The sequence below is a fragment of the Xyrauchen texanus genome, chromosome 4, assembly GCF_025860055.1.
Source record: "Xyrauchen texanus isolate HMW12.3.18 chromosome 4, RBS_HiC_50CHRs, whole genome shotgun sequence".
Classification (NCBI taxonomy): domain Eukaryota; kingdom Metazoa; phylum Chordata; class Actinopteri; order Cypriniformes; family Catostomidae; genus Xyrauchen; species Xyrauchen texanus.
In genome coordinates this window covers 27,718,145-27,743,781 of record NC_068279.1, presented here as the reverse complement: position 1 = coordinate 27,743,781, position 25,637 = coordinate 27,718,145, and the positions used below count along the sequence as shown (strand labels likewise).

General features: G+C 36.6%; 1 protein-coding gene and 1 pseudogene across 1 annotated transcript; one reads left to right on the top strand and one right to left on the bottom strand.

Annotated features, from left to right (window-relative positions):
• The first annotated feature begins 1,588 nt into the window (after positions 1-1,588).
• LOC127643069 (solute carrier family 12 member 9) lies at positions 1,589-16,264 on the top strand. The gene is made up of 14 exons (XM_052125621.1): positions 1,589-1,993; positions 2,629-2,842; positions 2,994-3,128; positions 4,147-4,284; positions 4,581-4,883; positions 7,127-7,234; positions 7,366-7,477; positions 7,615-7,772; positions 8,637-8,719; positions 8,816-8,940; positions 9,703-9,895; positions 10,494-10,668; positions 11,684-11,830; positions 12,629-16,264. Exons 2-14 carry the CDS (start codon positions 2,647-2,649, stop codon positions 13,468-13,470), a joined length of 2,715 nt encoding a protein of 904 aa, XP_051981581.1. The 5' UTR covers positions 1,589-1,993; positions 2,629-2,646; the 3' UTR covers positions 13,471-16,264.
• On the bottom strand, positions 15,673-23,990 carry LOC127641126 (very-long-chain 3-oxoacyl-CoA reductase-like; annotated as a pseudogene).
• Positions 23,991-25,637: the final 1,647 nt, after the last annotated feature.

Here is a 25,637-nt window from a genome sequence, read left to right as displayed (position 1 = left end):
GTAGACCGTGGCATTTAAACGATGCCCAATTGGCACTAAGGGGCCTAAAGTGGGTCAAGAAAACATCCCCCACACCATTACACCACCACCACCAGCCTGCACAGTGGTAACAAGGCATGATGGATCCATGTTCTCATTCTGTTTATGCCAAATTCTGACTCTACCATCTGAATGTCTCAACAGAAATCGAGACTCATCAGACCAGGCAACATTTTTCCAGTCTTCAACTGTCCAATTTTGGTGAGCTCTTGCAAATTGTAGCCTCTTTTTGCTATTTGTAGTGGTACCCGGTGGGGTCTTCTGCTGTTGTAGCCCATCCGCCTCAAGGCTGTGCGTGTTGTGGCTTCACAAATGCTTTGCTGCATACCTCGGTTGTAACGAGTGGTTATTTCAGGCAAAGTTGCTCTTCTATCAGCTTGAATCAGTCGGCCCATTCTCCTCTGACCTCTAGCATCAACAAGGCATTTTCGCCCACAGGACTGCCGCATACTGGATGTTTTTCCCTTTTCACACCATTCTTTGTAAACCCTAGAAATGGTTGTGCATGAAAATCCCAGTAACTGAGCAGATTGTGAAATACTCAGACCGCCCGTCTGGCACCAACAACCATGCCACACTCAAAATTGCTTAAATCACCTTTCTTTCCCATTCTGACATTCAATTTGGAGTTCAGGAGATTGTCTTGACCAGGACCACATCCCTAAATTCATTGAAGCAACTGCCATGTGATTGGTTGATTAGATAATTGCATTAATGAGAAATTGAACAGGTGTTCCTAATAATCCTTTAGGTGAGTGTATATATATATATATATATATATATATATATATATATATATATATATATGAAACTAAGTGATGATTTATTTAATAATTGGTGCTACATTCATTGACTTGTAGTTGTTTGTTTACTTAGATAAATGACATAATCTACTAAATCGGTGAGTGGTTTTTATCTATTTAAGGAATAGAGTAAATTCTTGACTGAATGACTTCTGCTGAACACAAAGATTTTTAGAAAAAATATCTCAGCTCTGTTGGTCCATTCATTCATTCTGGTGAATGGTGACCAGAACTTTGAAGCTGCAAAAAGCTCATAAATACAGCATATAGGCAAAAAGGACTAAAAATATATCTGTTTCTCACACACACTTATCATATTATTGCTTCTGATGATATATTCTTAGCCACTGCAGTCATATTAATTACTTTTATACTGCCTTTATGTGCATTTTGGAGCATCAAAGTTCTGGCAACCTTTATATTGCCTACAGAGCTGAGATATTGTTCTACAAATCTTCGTTAGTGTTCTGCAGAAGAAAGAAAATCATACACATGGGACGCCATGGGGGTGAGTAAATGATGAGAGCATTTTCATTTGTAGGTGAATTACCCGTTTATAATGTTAGAATGATCAGAATTCAAGCTCTTTCGACCATGTTCTGTTCTCTGATATTCAGCTCACAGTCGACGTCTTGCCATACACGCCCTCTTATTTCAGCTTTTTCGTCTACCCTCTCTCAGTAGTCACATGGGGCGCTTCCCGTGTCCCGTGACTTTTTTTTTTTTTTTTTTATAACAAATAGAGAGCCAGACTGTGCACAGCACAATCTTGCTGCAGTATGAGAGTACATTTACGGATTATTACCACACTGAACGTTACATAATAGAGTAATATGCTTTCATTCGGCTTTGTTGTCTGTTGTTTATAATTAAGTACCCAGTGGACACAGCTGCGCGCTTTTCTCTTCCACCAACATGTCCCGGGCGTTTGATCACGAGATCTAACGCTGCACACGAAAACTTTCTACCTGCGATTCCACACCAACTCAACATGATGCTCTGATGATACATATCAGATTCGAGACATCCTGCATCCACATTTCGACACGACCAGTTTTGTTTCCTTGTCGTTTAGGGTAGTTTCTTCCTAAAAGCGGAAGTTATACATACCGCTTTAAGATCGTCGTCGCCTCTGTTTATCACAAGGACAGGTAGGTTGAATGCACTCTTCTCCACCACCGCCCTGACATTTTTCCTGATATATATTGTTTAATGAAAACGTTACATGCTATCTTGCATGACTGTTTCACGAGATGATGCTGTTTCCTGAAAGGTATCAGTTGCCTTTTCTGGAATTAATGTTTCCTAGTGTATTCAAATTACAAGTATGATTTTGTTGTTCTGAGATAATGGAATAGTTTAATAGTCATATTATTATATGCATTATAATACGTTAACCAACATAACACACTAGCTCAACGGCATATAGGCTACTTATGCTCCTAAAAAGATACCACTTTTTAAAAACGCGGTTGATTCGACATGCAGGGTCTCCTATTCTTAAAATGAACGATGTGCAAATGAGCATTTAATATGGTTTGAATGAACGGTGCATAATAGCAAAAACAAATATGATGAAACTATAGGCAGAATTTATTTAGCAGAACCCCCTTCTTTCTTCAAAAGTACACTTTGGAAAATTGTTCTTTGAATCATAAACAGAGATGATTCATGATTCATGATTCATCATTTTGTTGACACTGCAACATCATAACAATGGCAAAGCAAACATATGGTACATTTTGCAACTGAACAGGAAACACTCATTGGATTTCTTAATTTACAGGTTCCTGTTTTTCACACAATGGCCAACGAGCACTCTCCTCTTCTTGTTCATGGGGTGTACAGCATGATGGGTGATGCTGAAGACTCCAGGGGAAGGTCAACAGTGACAAGAGAGGGATCCCCCAAATCAAACCCCCGCAAACTCAACACCTTCTTTGGAGTCATGGTGCCCACCATCCTCTCCATGTTCAGCATTGTGCTCTTTCTTCGCACAGGTGAGTGAGAGACATGGAGGGAACATTCAAAACAATTTCATATTTGGCCATGTATCATACTACAACATCCCTCAAGTGTGTGTGTGTGTGTGTGTGTGTGTGTGTGTTTAGGTTTGTTTTCATGCATAAATGGTTTATTTGTATGTTTCAGGGTTTGTTGTGGGGCATGCAGGTCTCCTTCAAGGTATTCTCATGCTGTGTGTGGCCTACTTCATCATCTCCTTGACAGTCTTGTCCATATGTGCTATTTCCACTAATGGTGCAGTAGAGGGGGGCGGGGCCTATTGTATCCTTAACCAATCCCTGTGCAGAATTTCTTGAATTGTAGTATTTTACAGACTTGACTCTGGGTGGTCTTTAATATAAATCTGTAATTTGTCATGTTGATGTTTAACTTTTAAAGGAACATTTCGGGTTCAATACAAGTTAAGCTCAATCGATGGCATTTGTGGCATACTGTTGATGACCACAATTTATTTTGACTCGTCCCTCCTTTTAAACAAAGCAAAAATAGAGGACTTTTTGATGGTTTAAGGTAGGAATGTGAAGCTTAAGATTTTCTTAAAGAACTTGCATTAATTCTTTGGTTAAAAAGTGTATTATTTGATATGTAAAATTGTGTAAATAGTATTTCTAACAGTCGTTTTAAGGTTTAGCGTTACGTCATCATGGCAACAAAATAGTACATTTGATATAACTTTATACAGAAAAGGTTAGTAAGGGATTTTATCACACTAAAATCATGGTAACATGTATATTCGTTATGTCTTGTGGCTTTACTTTTGAAACGCTGTGTATTTTAATGTTTAAGGATGGGCACCCATTCAGTTCTATTGTAAGTACCTCAGGAGGGATGAGTCTAAATAAAGTTTTGTGTTAATCAATTTTATGCCTCAATTGAGCTTAACTTGTATTGCACCTGGAATATTCTTTTTAAAATCCATAAATTATAATGAAATATATATTTTAACAAAAAAACAACAACTCAGTTTCAAATGTATTTTCACAATATGCAAACAATACTTATGTATACATCATTTTAGTGTCATCAAATCGTGTACTAAACTTTTCTTTAAAAAGTTGTATCCAATTTTACAAATTTGCTGCCATGAAATTGACTGATGAAATGAAATCTACAAAACTTGGCCCCATTGAAGTACCTCAATGTAACCTTGATTTTTTTTTTTAATAAAAGGAGGGATGTCAAAATAATTTTTGTGGTAATCAACATTATGCCACAAATGCTGTTGATTTGAGCTGAACTGTATTGAACCCGAAACATTCCTTTAACTCTTTAATATTAGTCATGATCAGTCGTTCTCTGGGACCAGAGTTTGGAGGCAGTATTGGCCTGATGTTTTACCTGGCTAAGGTGTGTGCATGTGGGGTGTATGTACTCGGCTTAGTGGAGGCCATCCTTGACATATTTGGAAAGGATCCAGGTAAGCATTTAAGTACACTGTACTAATATGTCTGGTGGTCATTATAACCAGTTTGGTACTATTCATACTACATGATTTGATATTATTTATACAGAGTTATCACTGCTAAATAACAGCATTTTATTTTTTTAATATTTTCTCTGAAATTTCTTCATTTGACATGACCTGTACCATTTCTACTCAGTTGTGATGTTTATCAAAGTTTTGCCTTTAAAATTAAATTAACAACATAGATAAGGACCATCTGACAGCCACCTGTCTTTTTGCCTTGAAGCATCTCTTTTCTTCTTTCCCAGGCTCTTCTGTGTCGCAGGGGTTGCGTGTGTTGCCGCAGGGTTACTGGTACACAGTGTTGTACTCCTCTATAGTGCTGTTGCTGTGTCTGGTGGTGTGTCTGGTTGGTGCTCATATCTACGCCAAAGCCTCTTTTGTCATTCTGCTGGTGGTGACCGTGTCACTGATCTCCATCATTATCAGTCCTCTGATAGTCCGACCACTACACTTCAACATCACACACACATATGGCAACAACCACACCATCACTGTCAGCCCCAGCTATACAGGCTTCAATGGCACCACATTAAAGAACAACCTTGAACGTAAGTACAATTTTGATCAATAGATCTTATTCACAGTAGTATGGAATTAAATATGTGCCAGGGCTCCAGACTGTGACTAAATGTTTGCATTTTGTGACCATTTTTCTAACGGTTTGAATAAACTTCGCAAGAGGTCGCACTGGTGTGATTACAAAGTTGGCCAACTCTCTGATTGTGTGCTGTCGTTTTTTGTTGTGCATGAGAAATGTCAAACTGCAAATCAAATCAGCACAGAGACGTGCATTTACACATGGACCGGTCTCGAGCTCTCGCATGCAGATCTGCCACGCAGATCATCATATACAGCGCAGCGATGAATGCAGGCTGGGTTGCGGATTCAACATTATTTGTTTAAAACCTCTCTGAAAACCCATAATGTGTCCATAATTAAACTAATTTTAAATCGTATTAAACGGCCCCAACATTCTAAATGCCGTTGAAATAAAGGAGAAATCATCACCATAAACTGACAGAAACTATAAGGCTTTCAATCTCCATACCACTGATATTAAAAAAATATTTACCGTGAACTTGTATCAATATATATTGGGGTAGTGAAGGAATACAGTTTAATATCTGGATCTGTTTTTCTTATGACAAAAATGGTTACGGTCCATATAATCCTGTTTTTACTTTTATCTTTGATTTCTATGCTCTTAATGGAAATACCATAGTAAAAACTATAGATACAATGGAACTTTCCTTCTGTGTAAAATATTTTCTAATGCTCTCTGATTGTAGAAAGGCTTTGTTAGTCTTTAGATGACTGTATTTTAATCAGCAAGATCTTGATGAATGGAAACTGTGAAAGAACTAGTTTGCACTGTCACAGTGTTCTAACCAGATGCGATGCTGCAATGCGCGATAAAAGGTATCTTCATGTTAATCAGTGTTTTTGTCCTAACCAGCTGCGATGGCATTCTATTTTTGTAATGACTTGAATTTGAACATATTTACTTGAAATTGAATTTGTTGTTTTGAACTTTAATTACATCAAGTCCCAATGGCACATATTTAGTTCCACACAGTAGCGCCATCTTTGATTTTCAGTGTGAATAAAAACAAGGCTGTGTGGGATAGACTTCTCGTCAATGGCACACAGATTATAAAGCTGTATAAGTTCCTAAATCCCATCTGATTTTACACCATTCATGTTGTCTGGAGTTTTTGTTGATGACTGGTCTTTTGAAAGATTAAAAAAAAATAATAATTAAATGTTTTGTCTGCGGAATGATCAAAAAACACTTTAAACTGCAGTATTGCCCTTTTGAAGGGATTGTAAGTCTATCTCTCACAGCCTTGTTTTCATTCCAATGGCACTGCTGTGAATAAGGTCTGTACAGGGGTTGGCAAATTTATTCAATTTTATTTTCCTGGTCAATGGCTTCCAGAGAAGCAGGCTATTTTATGCATAAGTTTTTCGCACCTGCATTCCAATCTGCTTCATGATGTATTTCTTCCTCATGATCATGCAGCGTGTTTTCATCAGATGAATGGGAGACTAAACACTATTAAAGTGTAACTAGACTTGCACTGCTCATGCAAGACATTCGCACATCACAATCCGATCAACTATTTGGCCCTTTTCAGCTGAATCACACCTGCAAAATCCTACAACTTTGTTTCCAGGTTTAATTTATATTTTCTAACCACACAATGTGGGTTTATGTTTTCAAATTTAATTGTTTAATGTAATTTTGAATGTAACCATGGTTTAAGGAGGGTGTACCTGTATGCTGGAAATCTCAAGGATTAATAGTGGTGTTTTCCTTATTACATCACGTGTTGTTCTGAGAGCAAAAAGAAACAAATGAAACACGGAATGTAGGCTGTCATCCGCACTGCCTGACTGAAGCAAAGCGGGCACTTTTACTAGTGCGATTAAGCGAACGTGAAGCGATACTGCAGTCTCGTCACATTTTAACGTTTTGTTTAGCAACTCCGCTCACGAAAACACATTATGAAAAATATTCCAAAATGAAATTATTCTAATGTTCTACATGCCTTGTGGTGCTATATACTTGTAAATGGATTGAATGCCATAACAGTTTGGGATGACAAAGATAGAACCTTTTTGTATTTCTAATTATACAATAGTTCATAATTGATGGCTATTGAAGATTATGGATTACCTCAAATGCAGCCAAATGTCAGGTGGCTCATAGAAAAATTACTTTACTCTTTGAATTGTCATTTATGGATTTACTGCACTTGCATGAATTTTGTCCAAATGTCTCATATAGCACACTACTCTCTGGACTACAGTACCAACACAATGATGTCTTTCGCCACTGTATTTGCTGTGATGTTCACCAGCTGCACAGGCATCATGGCGGGCTCCAACATGTCGGGTACGAAGCCAGAGATTACACTACTCTGTTCACTTCCTCTTTTTGGTTGATGTAATTATGATGCCTTTTACAATGTTGATAATGGTCATGGCATGAGTGTCATAAAAACCTCTGATTTATTTCTTACTTAGGTGAGCTGAAGAACCCGAGTGAGTCTATACCTAAAGGGACCATAATAGCTGTGTCATACACCTTTACTGTCTATTTGCTTCTCTTCCTACTCCTGGGCTCTACATGTGACAGGTGCTCTCAATGACTATCAAGCCACAAAAACACTGATACCTTATGTATTTATTTTTACACTATAAGTGTAGCCATTTTTCTCCCCATCAACTCTTGCTTAATCCTCCTTCCCTCTCTCTCACCTTTTTCTCTCTCAGATTATTGTTAATCAATGATTACGCAGTGCTTCAGCGTGTGAATGTGTGGCCTCCATTTGTGATAGTCGGGGTGTACTGCGCGTCTCTCTCAGCTGCTATGTGCTCTATGATAGGAGCTTCTCGAATCCTCCATGCTCTTGCTTTGGACCAGCTTTTTGGTGAGTGTGCGAGTATGTTTCTGTGTGTTGTGGTTTGGTTTAAGTGACATCTTTTAGGCTGGACACTAATATTTAGATACTGGTACTAGTAGGTCTTAAGGTTGTTGACATCTATGCAAAGACTGTTAGGGAAAACAATTAATGAGCAAACATTAAAAATCATTCAATAGTCTTGGTTCCTAAGAAAAGTTTATGATTTGTGATTCATTTGAATTGTAACTTGATCTTTGTCACATTTTCTAGACAGTTATGTGGTCTGAGAGGTCATGTGTTCTATGCAGAAGGTAAAAAGGGCATGTTCTAAGTAAAAGGATCATAAGACGCATGTTTCCAATCATCATTCTACTGAAATCAAGCATTGCTTTTTAATTTTTTATGTGCAATATAAATTAGCTGGTATTTTTAATGCAAATCACACTTTTCCAAAAATGCAGTTTTGAGAATCGAATGATGGTGAAAATTTTCACACACAAAAAAAAATCTGTAAAACTTTGAATTTTTTTTTTTTACTGCAATCACAGCAAATTATTTCAGTCACATTGTAGGATTATAATGACAGAACATTTTAAAATTGAAAACATCAGTTCACAATTTTCAGGTTTTGTGGATATTTGTATAAAATGATAAGAAGAATCTATTTGCATTGGTGCAACTGATGTAACGTGCAAAATACTGTTTCACACCATTTTTCCTGCAGGTTGATCAGTATGTGTCCTAACTATGTAGGTTTTAACATAAGTTTGTGTGTCTAATGGCAGAAATTAGGATTTATTTTTATGTTTTTTGATTTTACTCTAGTCAGAACAGAAAATAAACACCAGAAAGCCTGTTTTTTACTGTTGCAGTGATGTGATCTTATTTAAGGGTTGCCTCTGGCTCCGGCTGCAGTCACCTCCAGCTCTGGGAATCCTTGGGTCTCCGTGCTGTATACCTGGGGCCTAGTGCAGGTACAGATACCTGTTTGCACGTGTTGTCAAATAACATTTCTGTGGCACATGTAAAGTGAATGTACTAATTGTTAATAGATTCTGTGTGTGTTGTAGTGTACTCTTTTTGCAGGACAGCTGAATGTGATCGCTGGTATTGTGACAGTGTTTTACCTGTTGGCATATGCTGCAGTGGATTTGGCCTGTCTGGCTCTGGAATGGGCCTCTGCTCCAAACTTCAGGTAATGCACAAAGTGTGTTTTGCACTTCATTATACACTGGCTGGAACTAGGGATGTCAGACTTCAGTACAGTACCAAATCTAAAATGATGTATTTGTGTAATTAGACTGGTATTTTTACATTTAAAATATAGTTCACCCAAAAATTAAGATTCTCATAATTTACTAACCCTCGTGCCATCCAAGGTGTGTATGACTTTCTTTCTTCTGCAGAACACAAACAAATATTTTTAGAAGAATATCTCAGCTCTGTAGGTCCATACAATGCAAGTGAATGGTAATCAGACCTTTTGTAACTCCAAAAATCACAAAGGAAACATAAGTGACCAATACGACTTCAGTAGCGATATAATGTGTGGTGGGAAACCGATAAAAATGTAAATTCTTTTTTACTCTAAATCTCCACTTTCACTTCTGCATCTGAAAGTCACATGTGGTGGCCGTTTAGTTTCACGTTCACATCTGAAATTGACAGATAAAGTGGAGATTTAGAGTAAAAAAGAATTTACATTTTCATCGGTTTCCCACCCACACACATTATGTTGCTTCTGAAGATACACTGGGGTCGTATGGATTACTTCTAAAAAATCTTTGTGTTCTACTGAAGAAAGTATTACACAATTGGGAATTTCAATTTTATTGTTTCCACTTGATTATCACTTAAAGGTAACGTTTTTACATTATTCTTCAGTTTGTAATTGAAAGCATTTATATTCATATTTTACTGATACTTTTTTCTCTCTTCTCTTTTTCTCTCTTTCCAGGCCAACATTTCAATTTTTCTCTTGGCACACATGTCTGTTGGGTATTGTAAGCTGTGTGGTCATGATGTTTGTGATAAACCCAGTGTATTCCTCAGCCAGTATTGTACTGCTGCTGCTGCTTCTGCTGTTCCTGCACTACCGCTCACCCACCAGCAGCTGGGGCTATATCAGCCAAGCACTCATCTTTCACCAGGTACCTAATATGTTGCAAAATATATATATTTTTTTAATCAGCATTTTTATCTTGTTTTCCAGTAAAATATCTAAACCGCCTTAAAATAAGATTTTTTTTTCTAGCATAAAACAAAAAAAAAACCTTAGTTCACATTTTGAGCCTGAAGTTGACTAGTCGATCATCATGTAATTTTATAAAATGGCGTCCATAGGAAAAACAGTTTGTGGTGCAGTGGTTCAAATGTAGGCTCACACAGTGTACACGCACTCACAGAATACACTTCAGTAATTGTGTTCTTTTACTATGAAGCTTTGCTCAACAACACAAGGTATAAACAACTTACACATTCTCTGGATCTGTTTTGCACATGTGCATGGCATTGTATCAACACTAATAATGTTCATAACATTACATGGGCTACTTTAATAAAGATGCAAAGACACAAATACTACTATTATACTGGCCATGGCTACATGCAAATTGGCCTCCAAAAATAAGAGAAATACTAGTTTTATCCATACATCATTTAAAAAGGCACCCGCGATTTAGTCTACTGTTAAAAACCCCTAATATGCACAGAACTCTAATCCCAAGAGATGGTCTGTCCTTTTCTCAGGTGAGAAAGTACCTGCTGATGTTAGACTCCCGTAAGGATCATGTGAAGTTCTGGAGGCCGCAGGTCTTACTGATGGTGGCAAACCCACGCTCCTCCTGTCAGCTCATCTGCTTTGTCAACCAGTTGAAGAAAGGAGGACTGTTTGTCCTGGGACATGTGCAGATCGGTGATCTGGGTAGGACACCAGGGGGGTAAAAGGGTCAAGGGGTATTTGTTTGATAACAGCCAAGTTTCTCAAGGCTCATGGAGCCCAATTATTTTTCCGTTTTGGTCAATTCAATGCACATGTGGTCTGTGGTACATACAGGTGTAAACGGGATCCAAAACATTTTCAGAGCCACTTTCAGAGGTAGTCAAAAACTCAAATGATTGCATTTGTTGTGTAAACACTATTGTGTTCTGATGCACTCCGGACAACAGTAAAGGGCTGTCTAGTCTACTCACCTGTCAATCAAACATTGCACTAAAAAACAGGGGTTTTAAACTTGGGCGGTTAGATGCAGAGTAAAAAGAAAGTATCAGTTGAATTATATGCAGACTTCACAGAACATCTTTTGTATTCCATGCTTGTATAAAAAGTGGCAACAGGAGACTCATTTGATGAGTCGCTGTCTGTAAATACAATATATATTGCATGTGGTAATGTGTTATGATGACTGACCATTTGTAATCCGATCACCCACGATGGATGTTAATAATTCCAGGTGTAAACAGGGCCATATTGCCCCTTTCTGTACCTACATGTGGTGTCACATTCATACTTTGGGGAAATGGAAGTATTTAATTGATGTCACATGTATTTAATTACTAGGTTTTTTTTTTGTTTTTTTACTTGGGCTAATCCACCATGAATAAGACCCAATAATGATTTGCTGCTACTTTTTTGAAAAGTTTGAATGGAATTGTTTTTATTATTATTATTATTTTTTATGTTTGAGCAAATGGGTAAGCAAAAACTACATTTGCCATGGTCTCCCATTCACCGCTATCGAAGTTTACCCTGCAATCGTTTACTTTCATGTTCCAAAAAGGGTATAGTCTTTAGAGTTAATGAACTTAAGACACTAAGATTTAGTCTAACTTCTGAGCTTGTTGCACACTTATTCTCAGAATGGAAGGAAAATGGGAAAAGAACAAATTACACAATTCAAATGACAAAATTTAACTTAATCTCCCATTCTCTCTCACAGATGTGTTGCCAGCAGACCCAGTGCAGCCACAGTATCATTTCTGGCTTAGTCTGGTGGACAAATTGGGTGTGAAGGCATTTGTGGATCTGACACTCTCTCCCTCTGTCAGGCAGGGCACTCAACACCTCCTTCGCATTACTGGACTAGGTTAGAGTTAAGCAATTGTATGTTTTGGTTTTGCTGATCTTGTGTTGGCTGTGAATGAACACTTTTGAATTTTGATAACCAAGGGTGAATTAGGGAAATCTGGGAAATTGTTTGCTTTCGACAAATTATTTATATATACAATAAAAAAGACGCATTGTGATTGTAATCAAAGTGTTTTAATTAAAAACTGTTGACGAAAATATGGAGAAAAAAAAACACAATACTGCTAGTAGCTCAGAATCCTAATGCATCTTAAACTGTCCAAGCATGAGGAATCCACAACAGAGTACCTTCTAAAAAGTAGCTAATACTGCAGTATTATATGCTATTATTTCACGAGCTATCAAGACAGTTTTTTTGTTTAAACTTGCATATGGAACATATTAATCTAAATTCACAATATGGCACAGCCTCAAGAAACCGTTACAACATAATAATGTTAGGAGACAACTTTTTTATTAAAATGTGATTTATAAATCATTAGATTTAGTTAAATGTTCAACAAAAGACAGAATTACAACTAAAATAATTAAACAACATTTGGTATGACATGGGGGTAAGTAAATTATGATAGAAATGACGTATTAGAGAAGTTTATGTACTTTTAGGGAAACTATCCCTTAAATTCAGACTTGCTTCGGAGGTACAAAGAAATGTAGACATAAGAATTTAGGTGTCCAATAATACAAAATGTCCCAGATTACCCTAATTTCCTCTTTCCATTTGTATCACTCAGATTCTCTCTTTTATGTAAGTATTATTAGTACCATCTATCTCTGTTTCTATCTTCTTTTCCAGGAGGTATGAAGCCTAATACCCTGGTCTTGGGCTTTTATGACAACTGTTACCCAGAGGATTACTTCCTGCAAGACCCTGTTTTTTGCGAGGGTGATCGAAGTGAGGGGGATCATTTTGGTGTGGATCTTCCATCCTTACAGGCCCATTTTCCACCTGTGCGGCATGCCGAGAGCCCTCGGTCATTGCAGCCTGAAGAGTATGTGAGCATCATCTGTGACGCCATCAAAATGAGCAAGAATGTATGTTTAGGGCGGTACTTCTTCCAGGTGCCACCAGAGAGCAAGGGCGTAAAATTAATAAGGGGAGGCGACGGTGTGGAGACCATTGACGTGTGGCCGTCAGACCTCACGTGTCTGGGCAGTGCCAGTTTTGCAGATGTGTGCAGTCTTTTCCTGCTTCAGATGGCATGTGTGTTAAACATGGCCAGCAGGTGGCGCCGTGCAAGATTGCGTATATTCCTCTGTGTGGAGTCGGAGTCAGAAGACCAGGGTTGGCTGGCTAAAGAGGAGCAATTTAGAGAATTGCTGGGGAAGCTGAGGATTCGTGCTGCTATTAAGATTGTGCCGTGGGATAATGTGGCACGCATGCTGAGAGAGCCAAGCTCAGAGCACGGGCAAAAGGTGGAAACAAAAGCTGTATCGGAGGACTTCCTGTGTGCGGTAAATGCTCTGCTGAGAGAACATAGTTCTATGGCAGCAGTGCGCTTACTGTATTTGCCCCACCCACCCTCTAATTCTGAACTATCAGAGCAGTACCTGATGCAGCTGGACACACTAACGCGAGAACTAGGCCCAACTCTCTTGATTCATGGGGTGACACCAGTTACATGTACTGAGCTATGAGAAACGACAATGAAAACGTGTTTTGTGTGTTTGAGAGGAAGAGAGAAATGGCGCAAATGTTAGTAAGATGAATGCAAGTGTATTTGAACATTATTTTACTCATCAACAAATGGCAGGCGAGTGATTGGGAAGAATATGCACATAAACTGGTAAAGCATCTGCTATTGGTAAAGATGTTATTTCAAAAAGGGATAAGAGTGTGTGTTATTGGTGTTGACCTAGATTGGCCTAGGTGATTTGAAATGATTAACTTGGAAAATGCTAATCATTGTCACCCATTACACTGCCAAGTCTCACTGCTTCATGTAAATAGCCACAAATTGTGTGACAGCTCTCAGTTGGTTTTGATTTATTTTCCACAAGCCTCCATTTGCTCTCATTAACAAGTGGGTTGGGTTTGTGGAAAAGGATTGCAGTCTTTTTGAATTGCTAATTATTTTCATTCAAGTGTCAGACAGTAACTGTTAATCTTTAAACATCCTGTGATCCATTCTTTGTATTTAAGCAAGATTCTTTATGGAGAAAATGATGTTGACTTTAATTAGGACGGAAATAGTCAAATGAGACGTGGTTGGGCAAAGCCTGTTTACCGACTTATTGTTTGCTTTTTGCTATTTTGTCAGTTAATTGTGATCAGCTGAAGAATTTTTGAATTTTTTTAATCATTTCTGCATTTTCTGGGCGTAAAATAAACCCACTGAACCCAGTGTGACCCATTTAGAGCTTGTGGATCAATGAGGAACACACGGTTTTGGGTTATTGTTGGAGTCATGGGGAAATTCTGCTCGTAACTTTACAATTGTAGAGCTCTTGTGTTGCGCTGTGCGATTAGTCTATTCGCTGTCATTCAAGTAGTTAAATAGATATGTTATTTATTAACGTATGATATGTCCTGTGTGTATATGAGACAAATACAGGAGACAGAGGGAATGTGCATTTCATTAGTGGCAAGAACTCGGAAGTCAGGATTCGATATTGTGGTACTGACAAAGAACGCAAAGAATTTATTGCTCCATCTTATGTATTTTCTCGTTTGATTTTATGTTTCTTGCAGTTAAGTGAAAGCTCTTTGTGGCATTAGTGCTCATGGTTGTGCATCTGGGCTGAAGGCAGAGCTTAGTGCTCAGTAGCTGAATCTGATTGGCCAAGGCCTACAATAATGAACATTGAACTGCCTCTTGCTGTTGTGTCTGTGTTGGCCTTTGTGAACTGAAAAGTGATATTGGCTTAAATAATACTTGAATATTTTGCTCTTTGACTTAATGTGCATGTGAGTACTGGATATTTGCGCATTTGTAAACAAATGCACAGAATGCTGAAAAATATCAAGAAATTCAGGCCTTCTAAGGATTTGGATTGTATTATAGCTGTACAATAATAGGGGCCTTATGCTGAAAAATATGTACTTTAAAAGCCATTCCATTCTGCAAATTCATCTTATAAAAAAAAAGTAGAAATAGGTTTTTTTTGTTTTGTTTCTTTGTTTGTTTTACAGTATTTTGAGTTTCAGTATGAAGAAAGTACTTTACACAGTTACATTTCCATAGAATCTAGAAATCTGACATCTGAAATTGTGTATTTTTAATATACTTTAAAATATACTTTAATATACATAAAGCTACAGTTCCTGTATTCATTACAGGACTATAAATGGGACCGTACAAATCATGATCTTAAAATGATCATTTAAGTTAACAGGATGTTCAGTCAGAATGTACCGCATTCCATATCATTAAATACAATAGCTGGATCATGTGACTGAGTGCAGAGTCTGTAAACTGAAACAAAACAATTCAGTCATGTTTTCCCTTCATTGCCTCTTTCTTTATGCTGAAATTTAAATGATATTCTATCACTCTAGAATGTTTTCTTCATATCACATTATGGAAAAGCAATAAATACATTTACAAGATTACAGATTAAAAGATGAGCTGTAGTGGTTAATGTGCTCCAGTCCTGTCATTGATTGAAACAACTGATTCCTTTGCATGAAAACCATGAATAAACATTGTGTCACTGCAGCTGTGGCCATGTGTGTACATCTGTCAATTTACCGGAAAATGGGTTTGTCAATAAACCAGTAGTGTGCTTGCCTGTCTCATCTCAGTAGAAATGGTTTGTGTATGTGTACAGCTCTTACTGTGGACACTACTGTGACAATGTTTGTGTGTTCATCACTGCAGTCCACACAGTGTGTTTGTGTCAGTCCTGCTTGTTTGTCTCTGCCATCCTCTTCCTAAGTTGAGCTTCAACCCTGCGAGTGAATTTTACCATATGTTGCACACAAAAGGAAGAGAGCATGGAAAAAAGATGCACAGAACGATGTGCTGGGAAATAAAGAGTGGTCATTTATCCATTTAATTATATTTCCAGAATATGTTTTTTTTTATTATATAGGCATGTCTAACCCGGCTACTAGTAAATTATAACAGAATTTTTGTTTTTTTTGTGTACCTACACACAAGTTTTTTTTCTGTGTGAATGTTTAGACTTTGATCTTTGAGTGCAATCTCTATAAAATGATGTATTATTATACGGACACGTTGGAGAAATAATTGTCATTGGTTAGTACATTTTTTTTTTTCTTTTACTCGTCAGACATTTGACAACATGCTAGTGTCATGCAACTAAAAACGAGGCAGTGGTATCTTCACCTATATAGTAATCATATACTGAATATAACTTCACGCAATATAAAATGCAAGTTGTAAATTTTTTCATAATTTACTTTTGAACATTTTCATCACATTTCAGCTTGTGTGTTTCACATTCTATAAATTTATATGATGTCATTAAATTGAACTAATAATGATAGCTGTTGTCACTGTTTAAAATTTCTTAAACATTTTTAACAATATGATCACAAGTTTGAGCCTAATAATGAAAATGGAATTTCATGTATAACAATTTAATAATTATATTATAAAAATAACTTAATTTCTACTATATCAAATCTACACTGCAATTCTTTTTTTTTATTTGTATTTTTGTTTTTTTGTTTTTTACCAAACATTTGCATAGATGCAGCACAAACCTATTTGTGAAATTATTTTATATTTACAGGGTTTTCTGAAGGTAAAATCTTTCACAATTTATGATTGTGGCTTTAAATGTGTATTTACACATTTATTACACTTACTACATAACATATGATATAATCATCAAAGAAAATGCATTAAGATAAATGTAAAATTCCTTAAAAATAATTGTGGCGATATTAGTACACGCTATAAGGACGGGCGACCAGTGTTCAAACCCACATTTTTGCCAATTATACTTGTGTAATAAAAAATGTGTAAGTAAAATGTCTAAGGGAAGTGTGATATTACAAAGTAATGATATCCTCTGGGTGATCGGGTGGCTCACTAAACTTTGGGTAGTGCAGAGAAGGGTTTGGTTTAGATGGGGCACATGTGTGGCGGCTTCCTTCAGTGGCTCGGTATCTCACAGTCCGGTGGAGAGCAAGGGTCATGATGCGCACACAATCATGTGCATTACGTCCCACTGCCAGCAGTGTATTAAAGTTCTGTCACAATACTATATAAACCTAATATGTTTTATTATACACTATAATATATTTACACTACACTGCTGTGCAAATCATATCTGCCTCAATTTACACCAGGGTGCAAATAGCACATTCCACTTCAATAAGTGTAAATGGCATCTACTTTACCTTAATTTTGTTCATTTAATTCTTTATTTTTCCTTTGCACAGTCTTGGAAGTTCATTATTAAATTATGCACATGATTGTGTTTGGCTAGTTTAAAAAAAAATTATAATAAAAAAATACTTCACAAGATGTTATACTTTATATTAGGTGATAAGTTTTAATTTGTAAGCTTTAAATTTCTAAAAATAAATATACTTGTTTGCACAGTTTAAGCTTGCTAAGTTATTGATATTGTGTGTGTTTTGTTTGGTGTACCAGTAGGAATATCTGCATAGGGCCCCAAAAATCCTAGGGCCAGCTGAGTGATTTATTCTCAACGTAGAGGGCTGTGATAATCCTTAGCCAACAACAACGAATTATTAAAAAATACATACAAAAGGTGAGTGTGTGGAGTTTACCTGAAGTGCATGAGTTATACATCCGCTTGTGAATGTTGTGTAACCCACAGTGTTCAGAGCATCTCTAGTGAATGATACAGCACTTTTTATTAGAGGATTCACAGGCACTTTGAGTCATATTAGTGGAGACCATAAACGGTGCTACACACTGAGAAAAGGAAGAGGAAGTCAAGGTTTTGCAAGCAATGTACAAGATGTTTACTATTACCATGCTTACTTGAACAGTGATTCCTTGTGATCTATATTCTGCATTCAGACAGCGAGAGAAATACGTCACGAATATCTAAATGTAAGAAAGAAGACGGACACACTTTAGTCATTGGGTTGGTTTCACATCTGTGAGTGTGATATTTTTCTATCATCTGCTCATCCTCATGATGCTTCAAACCCCTAAACTGCAATTTTTTTCTGTGGAACACAAAGGTAAACATTTTAAAGAATATTTACACCACTCTTTCCAATACAATGTTAGTTTAAAGTGACCTGTCAAGCTCCAAAAAACAAAACATCACCATTAAAGTAGTCCAAATAACTCTGGTCTGTTCATTTCACAAAGCAAAGTTGAGATTTAAAAGTAGTGCATTGATGTTGTTGTACCATTTTCATCACACTATCGTATGATTTCAGTAGACTGGGAATATTGCGCACAAGTCAAATGGACTTTTCTGGAGTAGCACCAGGTCACTGTGAGCAATCATTGGATGAAAGCATTTTGACTTTTGGGTGTGGAGCCCAAAGTGTGAGTAAATACACAATTCTGTCTTTATTTACTGAGACTTGTGATGCTCCAAACCCCTCCACTATTCATTTATTTAAATGTAAGTATTTGACATTTGTGTGTAACAAAGTTGTACCTTAGTGGCAGAATACACTGTCAGCATTGGCTGGGGTTGAGAGGCTGTGCTGTTGATGTTTATAAGGAGATATTTTCCCCTTGGAGTAAACAAACAAGCAAGCCCTCAGTAAAATAAACACAATTTTCTTAATTTCACAGATATTATCAGAACCGGCTGCATGTTTACCTTTTAACCATGTTTGGCAAAATGAGTGTTCATATGCACAACACCATCATCAACATCGATGTTGTTGCCAAACTCTATCATCAGAATCGCACATATGCTTAGCATTTTTGAATTTACAGAGGTATGTAATGTACGGTTGGCATGTGCTGTATCAAAACATTCAAGACCGAACAGACAATGTTTAAACAGGATGGCATACAGTCTTACATGAGTGACAGACAGTATGTTGCAATGTATCACCTGTGTGATTCTCTGTTGAGAAAAGAAAGTACTTGATATAATACAAATTCACATGCATACAATAACAAACGAGTAGGGAAGATGAGGGGTGATGTGGTGTTTAAAATGTCAGACCTGGTCTGGGTCAGGAACATGCAGGAAGTTTGCCAGAACTCCCATATAGTTCATGCCTACATTGTTCACTTTGGAGAAGGGTTAGGGGCATTCACACAATGCATTGTGTGAGTTTGTTTTGTAGTTTTTCTGTGTAAACATGGTAGATGGACTGATTTTTTTTCAGCTTTTAAAGCTAAAATGTATAACATTTTCTATCTTGGTATACCAGCTTAACCTTGTGTGACTCGTATCCTCATGAGTTGACTGCGTTTTGTCTTCACTATATACTATGCAAAATGTAATTTAATTTAAACAGACCGATTTCAATTTAGAACACTCTGGGCTGTCAGAAAAGGGTTCAACGTTTGACACACCGATTCATGTTACAAAATAACCTAGCGCTGATCTCAGCGGAGTTTTTCTTTGCGAGAAACAAAAAAAAAAAAGAAATAAAAGTGCATCAGTTAAGAAACCTAATCACGTTTTTGCATTGAAATTTGTTTGAGTCACATGATTAGAATCTCTAGTTTCATCGAATATGCCATTTAAAAAAAAATGTACATTTATTTTTATCCCCTTTTCTCCCAATTTGGAATGCCCAATTCCCACTAGTAGGTCCTCGTGGTGGCGCGGTTACCTCAATAGGGGAGGCGGAGGACAAGTCTCAGTTGCCTCCGCTTCTGAGACCATCAATCCGTGCATCTTATCATGTCGTTCTTTGTGCATGACACCGCAGAGACTCCATGATGATTCTAATTGCCTGTTTTCTGTTTCTGGTCTTGCGATGCAATGTAAAAACTACCAAAACTAGTGATCCAGACGGAGAACAACAACCATTTAATATTAATTGCAGTAAAAATTTATTTCAGGCTCAACTTGTGCAGTTGTTGGCTTTAATAACAGAAAGACGTTGATATAATTAACTAAACTAACTTCGGACCATTGCTTCATGACATCTACACACTCAGATGAGGCATTGTCCAAAAAAAAAAGGATATATATAATTATTATTTTTATTTTTTTTACAAATGTAATACTTTAAACATCACATTACCCACTAAGAATATACACTAATGCGAGTCGAAAAATTGCAGACCGGAAATTGAAAACGGGTGACTCGTGGAACACTTCCATGTTCAGGAAAAAGTTGGATATCTTTCTTGTGCAACCAATTGCATTCACTCCTAACATCAGACCAAATGGTTGGTTTCAGGCTGCAGATGATGTTTGCACCACGCAACATGGTTGACAGAAATGGGACAATGGTAATCAGTACTTGGATTCAGAAATTAGAATGCTAAATTTTATTTTAACCTGGTTGTCAGTGATTGGACGATGCTGGCCATTACTTGTATCAGAATTAATTATGCTTTAAATTCTTAAAGTTTCAGCACTGTGATCAGTTGTTTGTTTGACAGTCCAAAGAGAGAACATTGAGATTTTGATGCCAAAGTAGAGAAAAACTTTGTAACAAAGTCAAATCAGTTTTATTTGTACTTTTCCCAGTACACATAGTTCCAAAGGAGCTTTACAGAAAATCAGCTGTAATGTCTCAAAACATGAATAACCAACAATCCTGGAAACATAATAAACTATTTGATTTAAAAAAAAAAGAAATGACTTTCTATAGCTTGGCATTATTTAACATTTCACAACTTAGGCCCCCCCATATGAGGAAATACATTTTTAGGAAAATTATTTGATCTAGATTTTTCTTTTGTATGTTTACTAGTTACAAATTAAATAAGGCAATGGAAATGTCATACTGCAGCCAAGCTCTGGTCTTCAGAGATTAATATACAGAGACTATTATAACCTTTTCCTAGTTTTATTTTCTTGCAAAGAGTAAATGCTGTGAGTTTGTGGCATTATAAAAATTGCTCTGTTTGTTTGAGTGGCCCATCCCGCCAAAAAGTGCAACATTAATTCAACCAAAGGCAGATTATGTGGGTGGCTTCCTGTTTGTTCGATCAACAGCAGATGGTGGGGACTATTTGGGAAAGCTATTTGAAAACTTTTATTTTTGTAATTTCATTTGATGGTACTAGTATCACCAAAATGATACCTGCTTTAAAAACGCATTTTCTAATTTCCACTTTTGCTTCAACAATATTACACTTAACAGGAAGCATCAGTGACAGAAGTGCTGAAAGCACATTGTAAAAATCGAAACACACCCATCGAAGACAACACACTCAAGGTCGCTTATGCTTTTGATTTGTAAGTTGCTTTGGATAAAAGCATCTATGAAATGACAATGTAAATAATAATAATAATAATAATAATGACGCATTCATGGTTACCTACACTCTCAGTCGGCTGTGCTTAAAGGGTCATGAAAGCTCAAAACATATTTTTTTGAGATGGTAACAGGTATGTACATGTTGCACATCTTTTAAAACATTGATGGCACGCATTATGTTTATTAATAAGGGGAAAGTGGTTATTTTTAGCAATTTCCTTCCAGTTTAAAAACAAAAGTTGAAGCAACATCACAAAAATTAGTTATATGCATAAATACTGAGCTGAGGTTTGAAAAAAAAAAAAGTACTTAATATTGATATTTTTTTTCTCATCAAAAATGATTGAATCGCTTTAGAAGACACAGTAAACCACCAGATCCCCCTGTCCATCCTCTCGGACCTAGGCATCATAGGAACTGTGACCTCACAGGCTGATCTTTCAAGGCTTCCTTGAAAGCCACTAGGGTTCCTCAGGGTTCAATGCTTGGACCCCTCCTATCTCAATCCACACTAGATCATAAAGGCACTTTGATTCTCTTTTCACTTCAATGCAGATGACACACAGTTCATCTGGTCATTCCAGCCTGACGACCCTATTTTCTCAACTAGTATCTCTGCCAGAGATTCAGTGGACTCTGCCTGGAAGAAGGAATGCCTCGTGTAAATTTTGGCATAGATTTCATTCTAAAAGTATAAGCACAAATGTCAGATTTTGCATATGCACAAATGTTCACCAGAACCTGCAAAAATCCCCTTTAAAAATTCCAGTTAGCAGAATATTGTGTATACATGCACATGCTTTATTCCCCACCCCATCTCCTACCCAAAATAACCATATATAAAGTGTACAACACCTATTTTTACCATGCATAACCTCATCTGCATGTAAATACCATTTGCATATTGCCATCCAGACACGTGATACTACCACGTTTAACGTGTATAAATATAAACACTGATGCCTGCATATTGCATGTAAATACACAATGTTGTTAAAAAAAAAAATAAATCTTTGCCTTGTTTTAATGTACAAATATTTAAACATCCGTTAAACAAGATAAATTTACCTGAGAAGCATAATTATATATAAAGCCTTTATTTTAAATATTTTAAGAATATATCTTAAATTATGTAAGTGTCTTGTTCTCACACCATTGGGAAATTATTTTTGATTGTATTAAGCATAAAACTTTACTTATGCAGTTATGTTATTTTAAATAATAATTTTTGGGATATTTTATAGATTGTTAAATGTATTTTTTTTCTAGAAGCAAAATATTTTTGTGGTATAAAAAAACTTTCTGAAATCATCAGATTGAAATAATAAATAATTGTTTTTTTTGCAAATAATAATAATAAATAAAGTGTAACATGTAAGGTAATCTTTGGTTTTGTATGGTATTTTTCATAATGTTTTTTAGTACCAAGAACAGGGTTGTCATTGTGTTTTGCATCAGGATTGCCAGGTAAATGGGGCAGCCAGGAATTTCTTTCGGCAATATTGACCTATGCTGACCCTGTGGGTGGCAGTACAGTACCAATCAAGCCGACCACCAGTCTTTGACTTCTGAATGCATCTGTTTTACCAGGCCATCCTACGTCAGTCAGAGTCAAGTGTGCATCACATATCATCAATTTGAATGTTGTATTTGACCTCAGAATGTGATTTCTACAATTCCTAGAATACAATTCCTAGAATACAATTCCAAGCGGGTGGAAACATTTGGAAGTTGAAAATACCACAGGCCAAGAAAATGGCAGTGCTCCTCTCTCACTCTCACAAGGAAGAAAAGATGTTACATATTGATTGGATTGTGGTTGACCAACACAAACTAATGCCAAGCAGCCATCAGATAAAGCTGCTCAAATAACTGTCAGATGCCTCTTACAGGGCAGGAAGTAAAGGCCTGGATTTACCTCCACGTTGGAGGGGACTCATTGGTACACAGAAGGTTTTCTTAACGCAACATACTTTGGCACATCTTAACTCCCATTCTATGGTTTAAGCTAAGATGACAAATTTCTGTAAAACTTTGGACCTCCAGATGCAGCGTGTTAATTGCCTATGTGGCAGCAGTGGATGAAACAAAGAGAGGCCACCAAATTTCATGAAATCCTTCAGATTATTCAGATGACCAACTCCCTCCAATTTTTATAATAATTTAAATAATTTTAGTGATTGAACACAAAGTGCTTCAAAAAACATAAAAACACAATAAAAACCATCAAATACACGTAGTAATAAAAGCTACACACAGTAAAACACAACACTTTCACAAAGGGTTTTTAATTTACATATTCATATTTTTTTGTATGATCCATTTGGGTCAAATGATCCAATTGGGTGAAATTCCTTAGCTGATGCCTCAAATTAAACCGGTATACATGTGCATGACATTCATTCACAGGCACATATTTACACCTTGAGTGATGTGTGATTAATAATTACCACATACTTCGGTGTCTTGTGTGAGTTCCACTATATAACTAAACGGCCATGTGATAATCACAACAAGTAGGGCTTAAAGTATAATATTAATCTCCAAGGTACCATAGTGGTTTTAGAAGGTTTGGTGCATTCAGGTTTTTGAAAAATGTCTACCTGAAGAATGGTTTATGCATGAGAATTTTGCAGGAATGTATATTTGTTATTTGACTAATTAATGCTCGTCAAAATTAAATGAATTATTTTATACCCCCTTCATTGCATTTTAAAAATGTACCCAAAATTCCGATGTCCAGGCCCTCTAACTGATGTGCAATAGCTGAGTATATAGGATGGCCCTCTGTAAAGTCTGTCTGAATTAGACAAATCTTCTGCTTGTACCGGGACTCTGGAATAAACATCCTGAATTATGCACAGAGCAAAAAAGATCTGTGTTCTTTCTAAAACTAAAACTTTTATTTTCTCAGAGAAAACTGGTTTGACTACAAACATAAGATTTATATCAGACTGTTCTTTTTGCATCATATTTGCAAATAAGGTTAAATTTCCTAACATCAGTTGTTTTCGGTGGATGAAAACACTGCTCCAGTGTGGATGAAAGGCATTCACGGTGCGTTTTCAAATGAAAACGTATTAGTGTGGATGTGGCTTTACTCGCATTTATGTTATTCCAAACCCATATGACTTTCTTCTGTAAAAAACAAAAGGAGAAAAAAATAAATACAATTTCCCTTTGTGTTCCACGGAAGAAAAGTGATACAGGTTAGGAACAATATGAGGGTGAGTACTGTAAATGATGACAGAATTACAATTTTTGTGTGAACTATGTCATTAAATGGGATAATTGAGGGAATCAATCATGAAATGACGAGACTATGATTGTACAAACTCCTCACTAAAGAAACCACTGAGCACTACAGGAAATCATTTTAGATGCACACTTTCTCCCTCGTTCTCTAATTGTCTCTCTTTTTTATGCAAGATGACACATCTGCAGGTGTGTGGTGAAAATTGTGGGGTTCTCCAACTTAATGGATGTCCTCTCATTAAACACACTTACCTTCCTCTTCCTTTGCTAAGGATAAGAACAACACACCATGTTGGCCAAAAGCCAGCCTGGAATTAAATCTGATAAAACTCTTAAACACATCCATGCAGATTATATTATAAGATAGCCTATATCTATTATAAGATCTTTCCTCAAATACTTCTACTGTAATGATGGCAAAGCTTGTTTTTCAAAGTTTTATTTAATTAAAAAACTTCTAGCCTCAAGAGACTAAAACAATTAATCATAAATGTTGTGATTCCAGAAATATCTAGAACTGAATACTTCATTAAAAAAAAACAAGCCGTAGAAGGGCGTTGTTAAATGTTTAGCATTTTCAGTAAATTGAATTATAATAATTATATAAACATTATAATAATCTACCTTAATTTACATAATTTTAAGAGCTCTCGAGGCCCCTCTGGAAGTGTGCTGAGGCCCTCTAGTGGGACCCAACCACTGAGATCAGTGGTCCCGACCCCCTGGTTCTCAACCGATAACATGAGGGACGTATTTTAGTAGTTTCACATGGCCTGTTTCAGTTTGTTGTCAAGACGTCTTTTTTAAGTCAGTGAGTATTTCGATACAGTCATTTATGCTTAGTCATAAAAGCCTTTATTGTAAAAGATTTTGTTGATAAATAGGTTTATAGTGCATTTTAAACATTTCCGCTTAGTTCATCGTGTGCTACCCCCTCGTCTCTCCTCTCACTCTGGCTGCAGCACAGAGCACCTCATGGGGCTTTAAATACAAATGTATTGAAAATGGGTTAATTAATCGAAGCTTCTGAAAAAGGGCTAAAAAAGGCTATTTTCCCTCATACCTGTGCAGCACCTATCTACTTGAATGGAGAAAGAACAAAATCACAAAAAACGGTTGGTCATGATTTCGATCAAATAACGTATTCAAAATCTGCAATAAAATCTAACAATACTGGTATCATAAATTGTGATCCTGTATCTGTATATAATATCTGCTAATGCGTGTGTGCGTTGATTGA

Coding starts and splice junctions, on each gene's coding strand:
- LOC127643069 (XM_052125621.1), top strand. CDS start 2,647: ATGGCCAACGAGCACTCTCCTCTTCTTGTTCATGGGGTGTACAGCATG. Junction 10,669..11,683: donor TGTGCAGATCGGTGATCTGG/GTAGGACACCAG, acceptor TCTCTCTCACAG/ATGTGTTGCCAGCAGACCCA. Junction 11,831..12,628: donor CCTTCGCATTACTGGACTAG/GTTAGAGTTAAG, acceptor CTTCTTTTCCAG/GAGGTATGAAGCCTAATACC.